The sequence below is a fragment of the Dryobates pubescens genome, chromosome 7, assembly GCF_014839835.1.
Source record: "Dryobates pubescens isolate bDryPub1 chromosome 7, bDryPub1.pri, whole genome shotgun sequence".
Lineage (NCBI taxonomy): Eukaryota > Metazoa > Chordata > Aves > Piciformes > Picidae > Dryobates > Dryobates pubescens.
The window spans coordinates 14,777,070-14,794,983 of NC_071618.1; the positions used below are offsets into that span (position 1 = coordinate 14,777,070).

The window sequence follows — 17,914 nt, forward strand, 5'->3', positions numbered from 1 at the left end:
ATTCTGTAAGAGGCAACTCAGTACAAAGCAAAAAAATTTTTAAAAGCCAGCACCATCTGAAGCAACCTCCTATCCAAGTCCTAACTCACCTAGTGCAGAACTAAACACCATGCAGCTCTACAGAAATCCATATTTGCGAGGACTAAAAATTTTGCAATTGTTTTGGTTTGGTGGATTTTTTCATTTCTTTTCTACATTAAAACAGTACCTCTAGAGCAAAACACGGTACTCAATGGAAAAAAACCACAAGTAGGAAGATTCTTTGTGAACACTTCAGTTTCACAGTTAGAAAGCCTGTAACTTTCCACAGAATTCAGTCTCAAAGTAAACCAAAAAGTCCTGGAATATTTCAATAAAATCTCCTGTGCTTCTCTCCTCTCAATCTGTACTTTCCTGAAGGAAATAATAAAATATTTTCAAGCTAACTCGTAAATATTTTCTTTCACTTCAGGACATTTCTTGTATCCCACTTAATTTATGCAACCTGGATCTTAAAATAAATGTTTTTCCCTTATCAGATAATATGGCTCAAGGAGATGTGTGTGAAGATTCAGTACGAAAACATAATTATAAACAGAATAAGGCAAATACCATCAAGTATTAGCCATTTAATTTCATTGTGGGTCCACTGTTCTTATTATCAGAAACTAAAGAGGAGCCATACTTCATAGAGCATCGTATTTCAGAAGATATTTACAGAACGTTGAAATTTGTCATCTCTGAAATAACATGAGATTCCAGGACATATCTCACTAAAAAAAATCCACCATGTGACAGCTACACATTTTTTCCCTGAATATGTAAATATTCCTAGATGAAAACATCAAGTCCTGTGTGATGAGATGATTACAATGTCCCAGGTACATCTATATGACAAAATTCAATATAGGATAAATTCAGCTGAATTATTTTTCCAATGGTAGGATTGCTATTTAGCCAATTAAGAGATAGAGGTTCCATGTACTCTCACTTTAAACTCCAATCCTTTATATCAGATATTTCAGGAGAATAAGACTTCAAATCAGTTCAAGTATAAAGTCTATTTGGACTCTGTTTTCCTGTTAATTGTCTCAGCCCTTTCTCATGTTTTACAAAGCGATTGTTTTATAGCTAGACACAGGAAACCCCTTATATAACAATTTTAAGTACCAATACATTGGAACTATATAAGAATGTAAAAAAGTTCTATTTCAAAGTTATTGCTAAATTAATAAATATTTAACATCTGGTCTCAAATTGTTTGTATATTTAGCAGTTTGAAAATGAACCAAGGTCAACGTCCTAAAGCTGATTAGAACGTTAAGTTAAAATTATATGCTACGATATTGTTAAAAGGCACCATCAAAGTGTTTGTGTAAGGAAAACAACATTAAGTGTACCTTACTATAAATAAAACTACAAATCATTAGTGGGAAAGCTGCTTTGTCTAATCTATGTGAAATTCTTAAATACAGTACTGCTTCCTTTTTTAAACCTGAAGGAATCAGAACAATGTAAAATCTGCCCCTAACTCATGAAAGTATGGAGGAATCAATCTCACCTAGCTTTAGTCACCAAAGAGTCTGTAATTACCTGCTGAAGCTCCCAGATCTGCAAGCACTGAAATGAATAGGTCTTTGTGCACTGATTTGCATATCAAAAAATGGAAAATAAAAAAACAAAACAAACCAGAAGCACAAGTAGCCAAAAATTATTAGCCATAACAAGGGAATGTAGGAAGATGCTACAGCAATATGACATTTTTTGTAACCTAAGATCAGTGCTGAAACTAAATGCTCACAATGTACCCCTCCATGACCCTTTGAAAGAGAACTGATTAGGGTTTAAATTTCATTTTTACAGCGAGTTCTTTATTTCACATACGCAGTAGGTTAGCCTGTGAGCATACAATAAATAAAAACCACAGGAAGCATTGGATTGTGGGCACATGTCTGGTAGAGTGAAAAACGTAAAGTATTTCCCCTCTTCAAAATCATTCCACGCTATCAAATTTATTGTTGTGGTTGTTTCATTCCATTATTAAGCTACTGGCAAAATACTTCAGGCTCCCACTGCAAAAGAAAGCATGCCAGAACTAAATAAGAGTTTGTATTTTGGACAAAAATTAATTCAATTTCTGCTGAGAAAATGGACATTTTCCATAAAGATTTCTTGACAGAAAAGATTCTTTCAAGGCTATTGACAAACCCAATTGAGTTGCCTACATAAGATCAAACATCACATAGTCTAAAATCATGATTTTGTTAAAGAGTCTGAAACAAACAAGTCTAATTCTACATTAGTGCATTTGGCTTAACACTAGATCCAATCAAACATGTAAATGGTCACAATCCAGAGGTTAAGGAGATGACTTTGAACCACAATCCACCAAAACTGGGATACAAATCCTCCTGAGCAGGGAGCATTAGATAATTCAGAACAGAATCCAAAATGCTGACAAAACCACCTAGAACTTGTCAGAAAAATGTTAAGCACAGCAGTGCTTGAATTCCTACATTCTCCACTGCACTCAAACGCTGCAACTGGGATCCAGAGTTCAAGCTCCAGACCTCAGGACAGATGCTTACAACTTCCCCCCCTCCTTTCCCCCTCCCCCAAGAAATTGAGCACAGTTCAGTGTCTTCCTGCTAAGGAACAGCTGGAGAATAAAAACAGGAAGGCTGTATTGTGCGTGATAGCCATGCAGTTCAAGGAATGGCCTAAGACACAGGAAAACACAATACTCTAGGCCTTTTTAGTACAGTGTTTGAAATGTTTTGAAGTTTGGTTAATTTATAAGTTCATAGAATCATAGTTCAAACTGTATTAAATAAATTAATAAACAATAACTAATAGTAGCAGTAGTAACAATACAAACCTGAATTTCTATGTGACGAGGGTTATCAATGAACTTTTCTATCAGTAAACGATCATCGCCAAAACTTGAAGCAGCTTCTTGAGACGAAAACCTAAAACCTTCCCTTAAATAATGAAAACAAAAAGAATAAACTGTATTTAAAAAGTCACATTCTGAAATACACACAAGGGACACCTATTCATTCCAGTCATCTGACAGTCTTCGTCAATCAACACACACATCCAGAACCTCACGCTTTACCATTTGCAATCGATTCTTTAATGAGCATCCCTTTATTCATTTTCTTAACAGAAAAAGATAACAATCTTGAAGCACAGTGACTTTTAGTGCATTTTTTAAAAACCCTGTGCATTTATGACTCTCATTCATATGAATTTTCTTTGTCCGTGTATTCTTCTGTAAAAATAATAAAGCCACGGAATATTAACAACCAGCAATTATAAAGTATTTGTCACACAGAAGCAAAGGTGAAATTCGCCATTATTTAAGGTACATAGCTCTCTTAAAATCCAAGAATAACAAGAGTTAGTCGCACATTAATTAGATGAAAGAACTTCAGGTATAGTATTGCAGACAAATTTAATCACTGAACACAACCTGAAGATGCAATACTTCACAGAGCATACTCCAGATGTACTGATTGTTTTTCCCTGCATTACAGTGTAATTGAGTGAACCAGCAATGTGCTCATGTGGCCAAGAAGCCCAATGGTATCCTGGGGTGCATTAAGAATTCTTCAATTCCATAAGAGTATGGCCAGTAGGTCAAGGGAGGGTCTCCTGCCTCATGTACTCTGCTCCTGTACTCTTTTCTCGTGCTCTGTGCTCAGCAAGACCACATCTAGAGTATCCTGTCCAGTTCTGGTCTCTTTAGTTCAAGAAAGACAAGAAAGTACTGGAGAGAGTCAAGTGGAGGGCTACACAGATGGTTAGAGTATTGGAGCATCTCTCTTACAAGGAAAGGCTGAGAGACCTCAGCCTAGAAAAGATTAAGAGGGAATCTTATCAGTATTTAACATATAAAAGGCAAGCATCAAGAGGACCCGACTGTTTTCAGTAGTACCCAATGATAGGACAAAGGGGCAACAGGTACAAATTACAATACAGGGAGTCCCACCCAAACCTAAGAAAGAACTTCTTTTCTTGGAGGGTGACAGAGCACTAGAAAAGGCTGCCCAGAGTGGTTGTGGAGCCTCCTCTGTGGCGATATTTAAAATCCACATGGATCTGGTCTTGTGCAGCCTGACTTGGGTGAACCTGCTTCAGCAGGGGGGGATTGGACTAGATGAGCCCTAGAGGTCCCTTCCAGACCCTGCTGTTCTGTGTCTATTATACTGGGCAGTTCATATACTTTGTTTTCCCTTTTACATAAGCCATTCTTCAAACAAATAAATTCACTACTATATTTATTAGCTTTATTTTTCATGGCAGAAGGTTACTCCTATTAGACAAAACTGCTGAGAGGCAACTTCAGGCACAGCTTTCTCAGGATGAAATGTACCATAATGCACAGACTCAAAGGCTCCACAGAAGGCTTCCACAAGTTCTTCAACTGGCAATTTTGGCCCTTTATATTGATAGGTTTGGAAAACTTGTGATTTCTGTGGGAATGGCTACTGAAATGCAGCAGCCCTGATGTTTGTGCCCAGAGTAAGAACTAAGGCACAACTGAGATAACGTTTCAATGCCTTACATCTCTTAAATGTAGTTCAATTTCACAAAGAAAATCTTGACAACAGAACCATGAGACAGGTATATTTACAGTATAGAGTCAAGAAATATCTCTTGAATATCTCTCTGGAGATATTCATATTCATTCATCTCTCCCTGGAGATACTCAAGACCTGCCTGGATGTGGTCCTGTGTGATCTGGTGTAAGTGGTCCTTGCTCTGGCAGGGGGGGTTGGACTAGATATCTCTTGAGGTACCTTCCATCCCCTGGCATTCTGTGACTCTGTTGTGAGTATACTCAAAGGTATTCACATTTTTTTCAAGATTAGAGAAAGATATATGCTGTAATTTAGAGATCATACTCAACGTATAATTTTTCCCAAATTTCATTTTCATCTTCAATATACAAAATCAACAAAGGGACAACAAAATTTGTGACTCTGTACACTACCTGATATGTCCAAAAAAAATAAAGTAACAAACATCTAAACACTAAACACAGTGTTTCTTATTGAAACAGATCTAGAGCTATTTTAACTCCTACATCAAAGGCTCTGTTTCCTTTTGTAAACACTCTATCCAACAGTTTTGTGCACAATTGACTATTTTTCCCCTCACTGAAGTATGTGCTAATTAGAAATCTAAGCTGCAATACTCATTAAAAAAAATAGTCAGGTGCCTAATTATCTAATCCATACATCTGTAAATCTTTTTAAATTTTATATAACAGGAATGCCTATCTCAGTCAAGTATGCTGACCTTGTTTGTGTCTTACAAATCTGTGCACTTGCATTTGTTCAGTGATGAAAACTGCCATAAATACACTTCACCTTTCTTAAAGGGATCACGCTAACCAAATGGAGATGAGTCTGAGTCTCTTAAACACTTTTTTAAAAGAAAAAAAAAGCTGCTTAGGCTATAATAGAGATTGTATTTAGGGCATTACCTTACAGCAATCAACAGCCTGAGAGCGCCTCACTGCAAGGAAGATACTCCCCACACAGCACAACTTTACTTACATGTCTGACCAAGTCCAAAACTCTCCTGCCCATGTTAGCCCCAGCAAAGAAGTGCAGGGAATCCTGGGACAGGAAAAACTGAGCTTACTGCCCTGGCCTAGGCCCAGCTACAGTTTACTGTACAAGCAACAAACTGTCTGCAGCCTCATCAAGCCCTGGCTTTTGATTAGACAATCAGGTTGACATAATCATTAAGGCTACCCGATCTATATGAAGACCCAGGTAGGTCGACACCTTTGTGCTAGGGCTCAAAGTAAAGAGGCACTCTGGTCAGAAGATTCTTTAGTAAAGGCTCTGCACAGATCATCACTCCAATCACTAACCACCTATCAATACAACCATCTTCATACTGCTCTTGTGTAAGACCAAGGGGCTGGGAGGGAGGAGAGCAAATACTAATTGTCCATTAAACAACATCGGGCACTCCATATTATAGGTACACCAGCTGAGCCAGTTTGCAAAGAGGACAACAAAGAGAACCACCTAAGGTGGATTGTACAGAAGATACTTTTTGGAGCTTCTTATAAAGAGCAGTTAGCGGTAGAGGTAGTTTTGCCAGTAAGGCTGGAGAGGTGAGGGGTGGCATTTTGATTGCAAGTTATTTATTTATTCAGGCAAGATTTTCTATTAAGGTTTCTTCTTTGGTTCTTGGCAACTTCTAGTGACAGTCTGTAAGATTTTTTCCTATAAACAGATTTGCTGGGTTTAGGTGGTTCCATTATCATCTGCTAGCTGCTTCCCTATTCATACACTGGTAGGCTGCTTCTTGATGAAAAAGACCCTTGCCTGCTCCAAGGATGACTCATTCTCAAGATCAGTCCCTTGAAGACACAGCCAGTAAGCTGGAGCACTGCTAACAGTCTGGCATCATACAGTACACATGGTGACTTCATAGCCCCAGATGAAGCAGTATTCATGACATCAGATGTCTTGGCCAAAGTTGGGCTTGAAGCAGAGGGGCTGAAAGGCCACCACAATCTATGCCTAAGGCAGACAGAAAAACTACTCTCTCTCCTTAGGGTAGGTGGTGGGCAATCCACACTAGTCAAACCCTGGAGGTCTACTCAAGCTCCTGTATCTCAACTCATGCAACAGGAGCTAGAGCCAGAACTAGACAGAAAACTGCAATATCCTTAGGATAACTGGAACAGGCTGCCCAGGGGGTTGTGGTATCTCCCTCTGTGAAGATATTCAAGACCCTCCTGGATGGGTTCCTGTGTAATCTGGTAGAAGGGTTGGACTAGGTATTTTGAGGGTACTTCCAGCCCTTAACATTCTGTGATAACTGACATAGTGGAACAAATTATACAACTACAACGCTGCAAGGAATGGCTGCCTGAGTTTTAAGACCAAACTTTTTATGAAAGACTGGATTAAATATAAGGATCTCTTCTTCAGGTTCTTTAAGCAATGCAAATTCAACACCACCTTGAGTGCCTGTGTGGTTTTGTTTTGGGTATTCAGGCTGTGGAGTTGTGGGGAGGTGGAGAGATGTTTCTGTGGTTTGTAAGTGGTTTGGAGGGGATTTTGGCAAGTTTAGTTGTTGTTGTTTGTTGGGAGAGGGAAGCAGCTGTTGATTCATTGCTTTGATTTTTAACAAAATATTTAGTGCTCCAAAATGTTGATAAGGTCAAGTAAGAGAGAGTGCACCAGGACTGACAGTCAGGCTTGTTAAACAGGACAGACAAGGCTTTACTAGACATTTAAGATCAGCCTTCCAGTATGTAAAAAGGAGTTTACTAAGACAACAGAGCCAAGCTCATTATTGCATTGCACAGCAGAAAAATGGGGCAGTGGCCACAAATTCAAGTGGGGAGTCTCCAATCAGAAAGAACTGAGAAACATGGCTGTTTAGATAGGCTGTGCAATCTCAGTGCAGGACCAAACTAAGCAAAGCTCTAAACAACCAACTTCATATTCACTGCTGATCCTTTTCTGAGGATGAAGCTGGTGGAGATTATATTCCCAGGTCCCTTCAAACATGCATGATGCTATAAGGGGAAGAACAAAATGTCTTAGAGGTTCCCCTCTCTCCCTAGAGCCCATTTAATCAGACTGAAATGTAAGTTGCACAAAAGCATTTATTGATCTACTATGACAGGGTTTACAGCATTGGTGGATATGGTAAGAGCAACTGGACTTGTGGCAAAGCATTTGATGCTGTCCTGTACAACATCCTTGACTCTAACCTGGAGATTTGGATTTAACAGATGGATAACTCTCTGCATGAAGAATGAGGTGGATAGTCACACTTAAAGAACTGCTGTCAACAGCTCACTGTCCAGATAGCGACCAATGCTGAGTAGCATATCTCAGATGTTGCTACTGGAACCTGTACTGTTTAATATCTTTGCCAGCAACAGTGTCGATCATGGTTTGCTGATGACACCAAGCTCAGGAACCCTGATAGGCCTAAGTAGTGGGCACATGAAGACCTCAAGTTCAGCAGGGCCAAGTACAAGCTACTGCACCTAGGCTGGGACAATCCCAAGCACAAGTACAGGTCAGTTGATGAGTGGATTGAGAGCAGCCCTGCAGAGGAGGACTTGAAGATGCTGACTGATGCAGTGCTTGACATGAGTTGGCAGTGTGCACTGGCAGCTCAAAGCATCAACCATTCTGGGCTGCATCAAAAGATGCATGACCAGCAGGTCAAGGGAGGTGATTTTACCCCTCTACTCTTCTCTTTCATGACCCCATGTGCTCAGCTCTGCAGCCCCCCAACATAAGAATACCATGTATCTGTTGGAGACAGTCTGTCAAGGTCCTTGTGGATGGCATCACTTTCATCTAGCTTATCAACTGCACCACACAGCCTGGTGTTGTCAGCAAATTGGCTGAGCGTGTACTCAATCCTACTGTCCCTGTCACCCACAAAGATGTTAAACTGCACTGGTCCAAGTACCGAAGGACTCCTGAAGAACTCCACTCACAGGTCTCCATTTGGATATTGAGCTATTGATAGCAGCTCTTCGAGAGCAACCATCTATCCAATTCCTTATCCACCAAGTGGTCCACCCATCAAGTCCACGTCCCTCCAGTTCAGAGACCAGGAATGCTTTGCACAAGTCCAGGAAGATAATGTCAGTCGGTGGATGAAAAGCTGTACATGAAGCAGCAAAGTGCATTCACAGTCCAGAAAGCCGACCTTATCCTGGGCTGCATCAAAAGTATGGCCAGCAGGATGAGGAAGGTGATTCTTTCCCTCCACTCTGCTCTTGTGAGACCATACCTGGAGTACTGTGTTCTGCTCTGGGGCCCCCAGTATATGAATACATGGACTTGCTCAAGCAGTCCAGATAAGCACCATGAAGATGATCAGAGGGCTGAAACACTTGACTTCCAAGGACAGGCTAAGGGAGTAAGGGTTGTTCAGCATGGAGAAGACTCCAGGAAGACCCTGTAGTGGCCTTCAATACTTAAAGGGAGCCTACAGGAAAGATGGGGAGGAACTCTTTTTGGGGAGTATAGTGACAGGATACAGGGTAATGGTTTCAAAAAAGAAAGAGGGCAGATTGAGATCAGGTATTTTAAAGAAAGTGTGGTCATTTTAGGCTGTACCTTTTAAATTTTCCATAGATTTTGAACAGAAAGTAGTAAAATGTAAATAAATTACTATTGGGTATAAAAAGGAAAATAATGATAATTCTAAACAATCCCATTGGAGAGATAACAGACTTAAGGTAGTAACAAACAATCTTTCTCTCCGTTTGCTTCTTCACTCTGGGAGAGACTAACTTGCTTGACCTTGGCTGCATTGTTTTGGCTAAGTCCAACAAATCAACCCTCTGCTCTTTTTCTCTTGTCCCTTTGTGTCCAAGGGGGCAAAGAAGAGGGCAGGGAGGGAGAAGCTATTAGCTCCCCTGGGTTTTGGCCAGGGGGAGTTCTTGTGCTGTTTATAAATTGTAAATATTGTAAATACTGTATATTTTGTATATATTCATTGCATTCCATTGTAGATTGTAGTTTTGCTTGTAAATACAGCTTCATTTGCTTCCAGCTGGGCTAGTCTGACAAATTTAACGTTGGGGGGAATTTTCAACCCACCCCAGAAATTCTTCATCACTGTGAGGGTGGTGAGGCATGGGAACAGGTTGCTCAAAGAAGCTGTGGACACCCTGTCCCTGGAAGTGTTATAGGCCAGGTTGGAGAGGGCTTTAAGTAACCTGATATAGTGGAAGGTGTCCCTGCCCATGGCAGGGAGAGTGAGATTAAATCATCTTTAAGGTCCCTTCCAACCCAAACCATTCTCTGATCTTTCCACAAGCCTTCTTGTGGTTGTCTGAAGTGAGATAGCCCATGCCAACTTTCTGCCTCCAGCTCCAAAATCAGCACTGATGCCTTAATTAAAACAACCACTTTCTTTGGAGGCAGCCAGACACTAACAAAAGACTGCACTCATCATGTAATAATTCAGTTTCCAGTATCAGGAAACAGTAAAATAAAACATTCTTTTCTTGCCAAGGCCAAACTTAGAAAGGACATCTAGTTAAAAACAGATATTTGACAACTACAGTAGAATCCCTCTAAAACTGTGACTGATAAATGTTAAATAACCAATAAATAGTCATGTGTTTTATTTTGTGCACAACCAATATACATTGCTTCAGTCGATTCCAAAGTAAAAACAGTATTCCAAGCATTCCCGAGATTGCCACATGCAGCTGGCAGGGAAATCTGGGGTTAAAAAGACACTTAAAAACACTATACTTCACTCACCCAACTGACTCCTTCCCTTTACCTGAACACTTCTACAGCATACACCTATGGTGGACAGACCAAGGATACTCATACACTCACTTTTGCACAGCAGCCTGACAGTCCAAATCCACCACTTTGGGAAGATAATGAAACTCAGTCTATAGGTTTGTAATAGGGAATGATGTCCAGTATTTTAAAGCATTGTCTTCCCATACTGCACACTTGATATTTCCTTTGCCTCAAGAGGCTAAGGATTCAGAATGACTTGTCATGTATCATTCCACCTGAACTTCTTCCAGTTCCACTGCTCAGAGCCACTGGAAGACCCAAAAAGTTTGCTAGTAACTCTCCCATGTATCCTGTTGTATAATTTGCAATGAAGAGCAACAATTGTGACAGTGAAAGTAAACACAGCCTGGTACCATAAGACAACAGCAGAGGAATCATAAGGGCTTCTTGGAGTTTGAGAGCAGATGTTTAATTCAAGTTTATAAAATTGGCATAAGAACCAAGAAAGAATTTGAGGTAACAGGACAACTTATGTTTTCCTACTGTTATAAGTTAAAACAAAATCTTTCATCCCCCTAAATACCTGTTTCTGGAAGCTGCCTTGCTGAAAGCTTTCAAAACAGATACTTATTAAACAGGCAAGACTCAAGTATCTAGGAAAAGCTACAGAATTTGAGACTAACTGGCAGGGGCAAGTGTTGGAATTAGAAGTTAGCACAAAACTCCAAATTTCTCAAAAAGTAATTGTTAGAAAATAATCCAGTACAAGTTTCCAACTTAAAGGTTATCACATTTGCAGTTCAAACTACTAACTAGCAGAACTAATTTCTATCTGCAAATCCATAGAGTTTAAAACAAGGGCCAGTAGTTCCTTGTATGATGGCCTCTGATACCAAACCTACATGCCAGAAAGTTTTTTTCGTGTGAAGATCTACCACAATCTCTGCAAGAAAGTTTAACCTTTGGATAGAATAGCATCCTAAATTAATTCCTTTTCAGAGCTGCCAGCAGACCATTTGAAGCCATGGCACCTAAAGGCTTAGTTACAATTGTTATAAGCATACCGAAAGCAAGACAGTTTCTGCACAAAGATGGAAGGACACAGATTACTTCCAGATATTCAGACATCCACCCCAGCCATGTTTTGTTGTATTTCATTATGAGCTTCACATTGCCCACATTTGAAAAACACTTTCAGATCAGACTTGGAGATGTGAGCAAAGAGGCTCTTCACATACAAGACCAGAGTTGCTATTATCGACAGAAGTACTTTTAGATACATTTAGCACCAAAACTTCCTTGCGATGTTAACAACCTACAAACTGAAATTCACTGCAACCTGTTTCAGAAATTCATACTTCATTTGCAATATAATTTCAAGTAGGTATCTGCTATGTGAAGAAAGTGCAACCTAGATTCTACTTACACAAACCAAGAGAACTGACTAGGGGTCAGAGTGAAAATAGGGCTGTTTCTGATTTCAGAAGTGGATTAGTGGCTTGAACCGTAGACAAAATTCCAAGCTAAAACTTGACTGAAATTTGGACAAAAGTAATAGAAGTAAGAGTTAGAAGCCCTACTCTGATAGAGGCAAGGAACAACACAACAGCATTCCACAGTCACAGACACAATACAAGAAAAAATAAACAGTGGTAAAATTATTCTCCTATTTCTAGTTATAAGCACTAACTACAAGTTACAGAAATCTTAGCTTTAACTAGTATAATAGAATGGTAGGGATTGGATGGAACCTCTGAAGATCAAGTCCAACCGCCCTGCTAAAGCAGGGGCACCTAGGGCAGGTCACACAAACTCATCCCAACAGGTCTTGAAAGTCTCTGGAGCAGGACACTCCACAACCCCTCTGAGCAGCCTGTTCCAGTGCTCTGTTACTCTTACAGTAAAGAAGTTTCTCCCCACATTCAGGTGGAACTTCCTGTGTTCCACTTTGTGTCCACTGCCCCTTGTCCCATCACAGTACACCATTATAATAATCATAATACTTAGAGGATCTAGTGAAGTTTTCATAACTGAGGATATTTAAAAGATGAACAATCATTAAATTACCACAGTGAGTAATTCTGTAACAGCAGCAGTACAGTCATTCAGATACATCTTTTCCATTTCCACGGGCTATTTCTATGTCTCACTACATAACACATTTAAGCCTTAAATGTAGCCAGTTGAGACAAGGAAAACTTGAGTCTCATGAAAATCCAGAAGTTTCAAGCAAAATTAGTTTAGGTAAGTTCCCTGCCACCCCATAGCATTTGAAAGTAATCCCACATGATAAAGCCAAAGCAAGTTCACAAATCAAAACATTATCAACAATTCTTCGCACTTATCTCGCATCTATGAACTCTGAAATACAAAAGACCATTCAGATAATGCCTTTGCAGAGTCTGCCAATAACTGGAAATGAGTTTATTTTTAGGATTACATGGATTTGGATACAGCACAATGATACACGAGGTCAAGTTTTTATGCAATATTAAAACTATCATTGTTTTGGCAATAACAAGTTGAGCTTCTTTCAACACACTCAGTTGGATGTTCTCCCTCACAAAAAAAGGAACACTCTTAGCTCTGCAACAATGGCTGTGTACAACAAATACTATACATATTCATTTCTTCAAGACAGCCTGTAAGAGAAACCTAAATGCTCTACTTCATATGTAAATGCAAAGTATATCTGTTTCTATCTTCAGTTCTCTACACCAAGCATTTTGCCTTCTTTGCTGCCTATCCATGAATGTTAAAACAAGCTTTTCTCCTTCACACAGCATCAGTAACTAGTGTTGATCTGTGACTCAGGTTAGGTGTTCTTCCTCTTTGCACCTTTTAGATATCACTCTACAAAATTATACTGTAGTCACTTGCATAACTAGTGAAAATTATTATTCTAAGGACACCAATGGCAAATAGTAAGTTGAACAATACTTCCAAGGAAAGCCCCTCAAACTAATATCATTTAATATCACTGGGTCAAAGTAGTATCACTAAATTAATGTTCTATGCAAATGTACAAGAAAACATTCCTATATAGGTATTGTTAACAGCAGTCAGCTCTACCAAGTGACTTTTTAAACAGTAACCACAACTTTTCTCCAAAATAAATCAGCAATCATGACTATAGATCAAATTTACCTTTAAACAGTTACTTTAATCAAACTTCTTTGCTCTTTTTCTGAGCAAAACAAGAAAAGGAATGCCTTCCTTTCAAATACAACAGATGCAATTGGTGCCTGAATGAGATCAAGGTAGCAATTTTGGATTCTAAAGCAGCGAGAACAAAGTATTCTTGTAAGACAGCAGCTTATTCTAGAACTTTATTCTAACAAACAAAACCTCATTTTCCTGTTTAGATTTGATACAACTGTTTCTCTGCAGACAAGGCAAAGAAAATGAACAGGGACTCTCAGGGTTCTTGGGGTTCATGCACCATAGATGCCTCATGGATTCCTCTTTTGGGCGCAATGTTTTATCTGTACAACACTGAATTTAAACTCTCTCAGCTAGAGTTAGATTTCTGTGTGGAATACACTGAATTTCACCATTCTCTTACATTATCCAGTAAGTTTGACCAGGATCTTCAGCTGAAACCACCCCTCAGACAGGTTTGGCCTCTTCTGCAGGAGAAAATACCCAAACAGTTTTGCCCAACAGATTCTTTTCTCTAACAACAGGAACTCTATCACCTTCTACCTTTCATAGCAAATCTGAGTATGCAGGTCCAGCTCAATTCACTGAACCTCTACTATTTACCAGCCAGGTTGCCTGTGCTAGATGTTTCTCCCAGTTTTTCAAGGCTTTAAGAATGGTCTTCAGCAAACCGTTGCAGCGTTCAGTCTTCCCTGCAGCTGGTGCATAGTAGGGAATGTGGAATATCCACTCAATGCCGTGCTCTTTGACCCAATTTTCCATAAGATTGCTTTTGAAATGAGTTCCGTTGTCTGACTCAATCCTCTCTGGAGTTCCGTGTCTCCACAGGATCGGTCTCTCCAGACCGAGAATGGTGTTGCGTGCAGTTGCGTGTGGAACTGGGTAAGTTTCCAACCATCCAGTGTTCACCCCTACCACAGTAAGCACACATTGCTTACCAGAGTGAGAACATGATAGAGTGATATAGTCTGACAGGCCTCACCACACTTTTACTTGGACCATCAATCACCATACCCAAGGGCTTAATTTGCTTTGCCTGCTTAATAGCAGCACAAATGTCACAGTCATGGATGACTTGTGTGATAGCATCCATGGAAATGTCTATGGATCTGTCACGAGCCCACTGGTAGGTTGCATCTCTGCCTTGATGTCCTGATGAATCGTGAGCCCACCGAGCTAAGAACATCTCACCTTAGTGTTTCCCATCAAGATCAGAGATCATGTCTACTTGAGAAACTCTTGCAACTAGATCTGCCTGATGGTTGTTGTGTCGTGCTGCTGTTCCTCAGTAGCTTTGCTCTTAGGAATGTGAGCATCAACATGTCTCACCTTCACGGGAATTTTCTCGATTCGAGATGCAATGTCCTGCCACAGATCAGCAGCCCAAATAGGCTTTCCTTTTCTCTGCCAACCATTCTTCTTCCAGTCTTTTAGCCAACCCCACCGAGCATTGGCTACCTCCATGAATCAAGGTGGAGATAAAGCTTTGGCCATCTATGTCATGAGCTAGCTGGACAGCTTTTACCTCTGCAAACTGACTGGATTCTCCTTCTCCATCCTTCGCCTCTGCAACTCGGCGCGTTGGACTCCACACTGCAGACTTCCACCTTCGCTTGTTCCCGACAAGATGACAGGAACAGTCTGTGAACAAAGCATATTTCTTTTCATCATCAGAAAGGTCATTGTAAGGAGGAGCTTCCTCAGCATGAGTTACTCAGCATGAGTTGCCGCACGACCGCCATTTTGCAAGAGAGCTAGCAGTTTCACTCGATTGCAGCTACCGGCATGTGCCACAGCACGTTTTCACTGGAGGGAGGTGCTGAGTCACATGGGCTCATTCCTGAATTGTTAGAATAGAATTAACCAGGTTGGAAAAGACCTTTAAGACCGAGTCCAAGAGGGGGACTGTACTCCAGTTAGGTCATGTGGCCAGGGATAGGGATGGTGGTAACCCACCACAAAGCTACTTTCAAAAGATCTGTGTCAACCCAGACTGAGGTTGAACTTAAGCAGGCAGGTGTCCAGGAGATGTGGTGGTTGGAGGCTGTCTGGGGTCCCAGCAACCATGAAATAATTGAGTTTTCAATATGCAGTCAAGCTAAGAGGGGCAGCAACAAAACCTCCACTCTGGACTTCCGATGGCAGATTTCAGGTACTAACTCAGAAGGCACCTTGGGAAACAGCCCTTAAAAGCCCTTTGTTTAAAGGGATCCAGGAGAGCTGGGCCTACTTCAAGAAAGAAATCTTGAAGGTGCAGGAGCAGGCTGTGCCAATGCATCGGAAGATGAGCCACCAGGGGAGAAGGGCCAGCCTAGATGGGCAATGAGCTTCTGAGCTAATTAAGGGGAAAAAAGAGGGTGTATCATCTTTGGAAGGAAGGAGAGGATACCCATGAAATGTTTAAGGATGTTGCCAGGTCATGTAGAAAAAAAAAATTAAGAGAGGCAAAAGCCCATTTACAGTATCACAGTATAACCAAGGTTGGAAGAGACCCCAAGGATCACCAAGTCCAACCTGTCCCAACAGACCCCACAACTAGACCATGGCACCAAGCACCACGTCCAATCTCCCCTTGAACACCTCCAGGGACAGTGACTCCACCACCTCCCTGGGCAGCACATTCCAATGACGAACGACTCGCTCGCTGAAGAACTTTTTCCTCACCTCGAATGTAAACCTCCCCTGGCACAGCTTGAAACTGTGTCCCCTTGTTCTGGTGCTGGTTGCCTGGGAGAAGAGACCAACCCCTTCCTAGCTACAAACACCTTTCAGGTAGTTGTAGAGGGCAATGAGGTCGCCTCTGATCCTTCTCTTCTCCAGGCTAAACAATCCCAGCTCCCTCAGCCTCTCCTCATAGGGCTGTGCTCAAGGCCTCTCACCAGCCTTGTTGCCCTTCTCTGGACACGTTCAAGTGTCTCGATGTCCTTCTTAAACTGAGGGGCCCAGAACTGGACACAGTACTCAAGGTGTGGCCTAACCAATGCAGAGTACAGGGGCACAATGACCTCCCTTGGACAGGCCACTGCTGTGAAGGACAACAAATATATTAATGGCAAGAGGAGGAGCAAGGACAACCTCCCATCCTTAGTGGACACAGAGGGGAATATAGTAACTAAAGATGAGAAAAAGGCAAAGGTACTTAACACCTTCTTTGCATCAATTTTTAATAGCAGGATAGGCTGTCTTGCAGACAACTGGCCTCCTGAGCTAGCAGATGGAGGCAGGGAGCAGTATAGTTCCCCTGTGATCCAGGAGGAAGTAGTTAGAGACCTCCTTAGCCACTTGGATCCCCACAAGTCCATGGGACCAGATGGGATCCATCCTAGGGTGCTGAGGGAGCTGGCTGATGAGCTGGCCAAGCCTCTCCATTTTTCAACAGTCCTGGCTCACTGGAGAGGTCCCAGATGACTGGAAGCTGGCCAACGTGATGCCCATCCACAAGAAGGGCTGGAAGGAAGAACCAGGGAATTACAGACCTGTCAGCCTGACCTCAGTGCTAGGCAAGATTATGGAACAGCTCATCTTGAGTGCAATCACACAGCACTTAGAGGATAGCCAAGGGATTAGGCCCAGCCAGCATGGATTTAAGAAGGGCAGGTCCTGTCTCACCAACTTGATCTCCTTCTATGATCAGGTGACTGCCTGTTGGATGTGGGGAAGGCTGTGGATGTAGTCTACCTGGATTTCAGCAAGGCCTTTGATACCATCCCCCCACAGCAAACTCCTGGCTAAGCTGTCAGCTCGTGGCTTGGACAGCAGCACTCTGCTGGGTTAGGAAGTGGCTGGAGGGCTGAGCCCAGAGAGTGGTGGAGAATGGTGCCACATCCAGCTGGCAGCCAGTCACTAGTGGTGTCCCCCAGGGATCAGTGCTGGGCCCATCCTGTTCAATATCTTTACTGATGATCTGGATGAGGGGATTGAGTCCATCATCAGTAAATTTGCAGATGACACCAAGCTGGGGGCAGGTGTTTATCTCTTAGAGGGTCAGAGATCTCTGTAGAGGGATCTTGACATTCTGCCCCTGTACTCAGCACTGGTTAGGCCACGCCTTGAGTACTGTGTCCAGTTCTATGCACCTCAGTTTAAGAAAGATGTTGACTTCCTGAAACGTGTCCAGAGAAAGACAAAGCTGGTGAGGGGTTTGGAGCACAAGCCCTATGAGGAGAGGCTGAGGGAACTGGGGTTGCTTAGTCTGGAGAAGAGGAGGCTGAGAGGAGACCTTATTGCCATCTAAATCTACCTGAAAGGAGGTTGTAGCCAGGTGGGGGTTGGTGTCTTCTCCCAGGCAGCCACAGAACATAAGGACACAGTCTCAAGCTGCACCAGGGGAGGTTTAGGCTAGATGTTAGGAAGAAATTCTTCACAGAAAGAATGATTGGCCATTGGAATGGGCTGCCCAGGGAGGTGGTGGAGTCACCATCACTGGAGATGGTGTCAGGTGATAGGTTGGACCTGATCTCAAAGGTCTTTTCTAACCTGGTTAATGCTATCATACT

The 17,914-nt window shown here is 41.7% G+C and overlaps 1 protein-coding gene across 1 annotated transcript in view; it reads right to left on the minus strand.

The window, feature by feature from the left end:
* PCCA (propionyl-CoA carboxylase subunit alpha) overlaps positions 1–17,914 on the minus strand; it is a 313,957-nt gene that overhangs the window by 197,735 nt on the left and 98,308 nt on the right. The window contains exon 10 of the mRNA XM_054162910.1: positions 2,858–2,960. Coding sequence (XP_054018885.1) covers positions 2,858–2,960 — 103 coding nt within the window. The remainder of the gene's footprint in view (positions 1–2,857; positions 2,961–17,914) is intronic.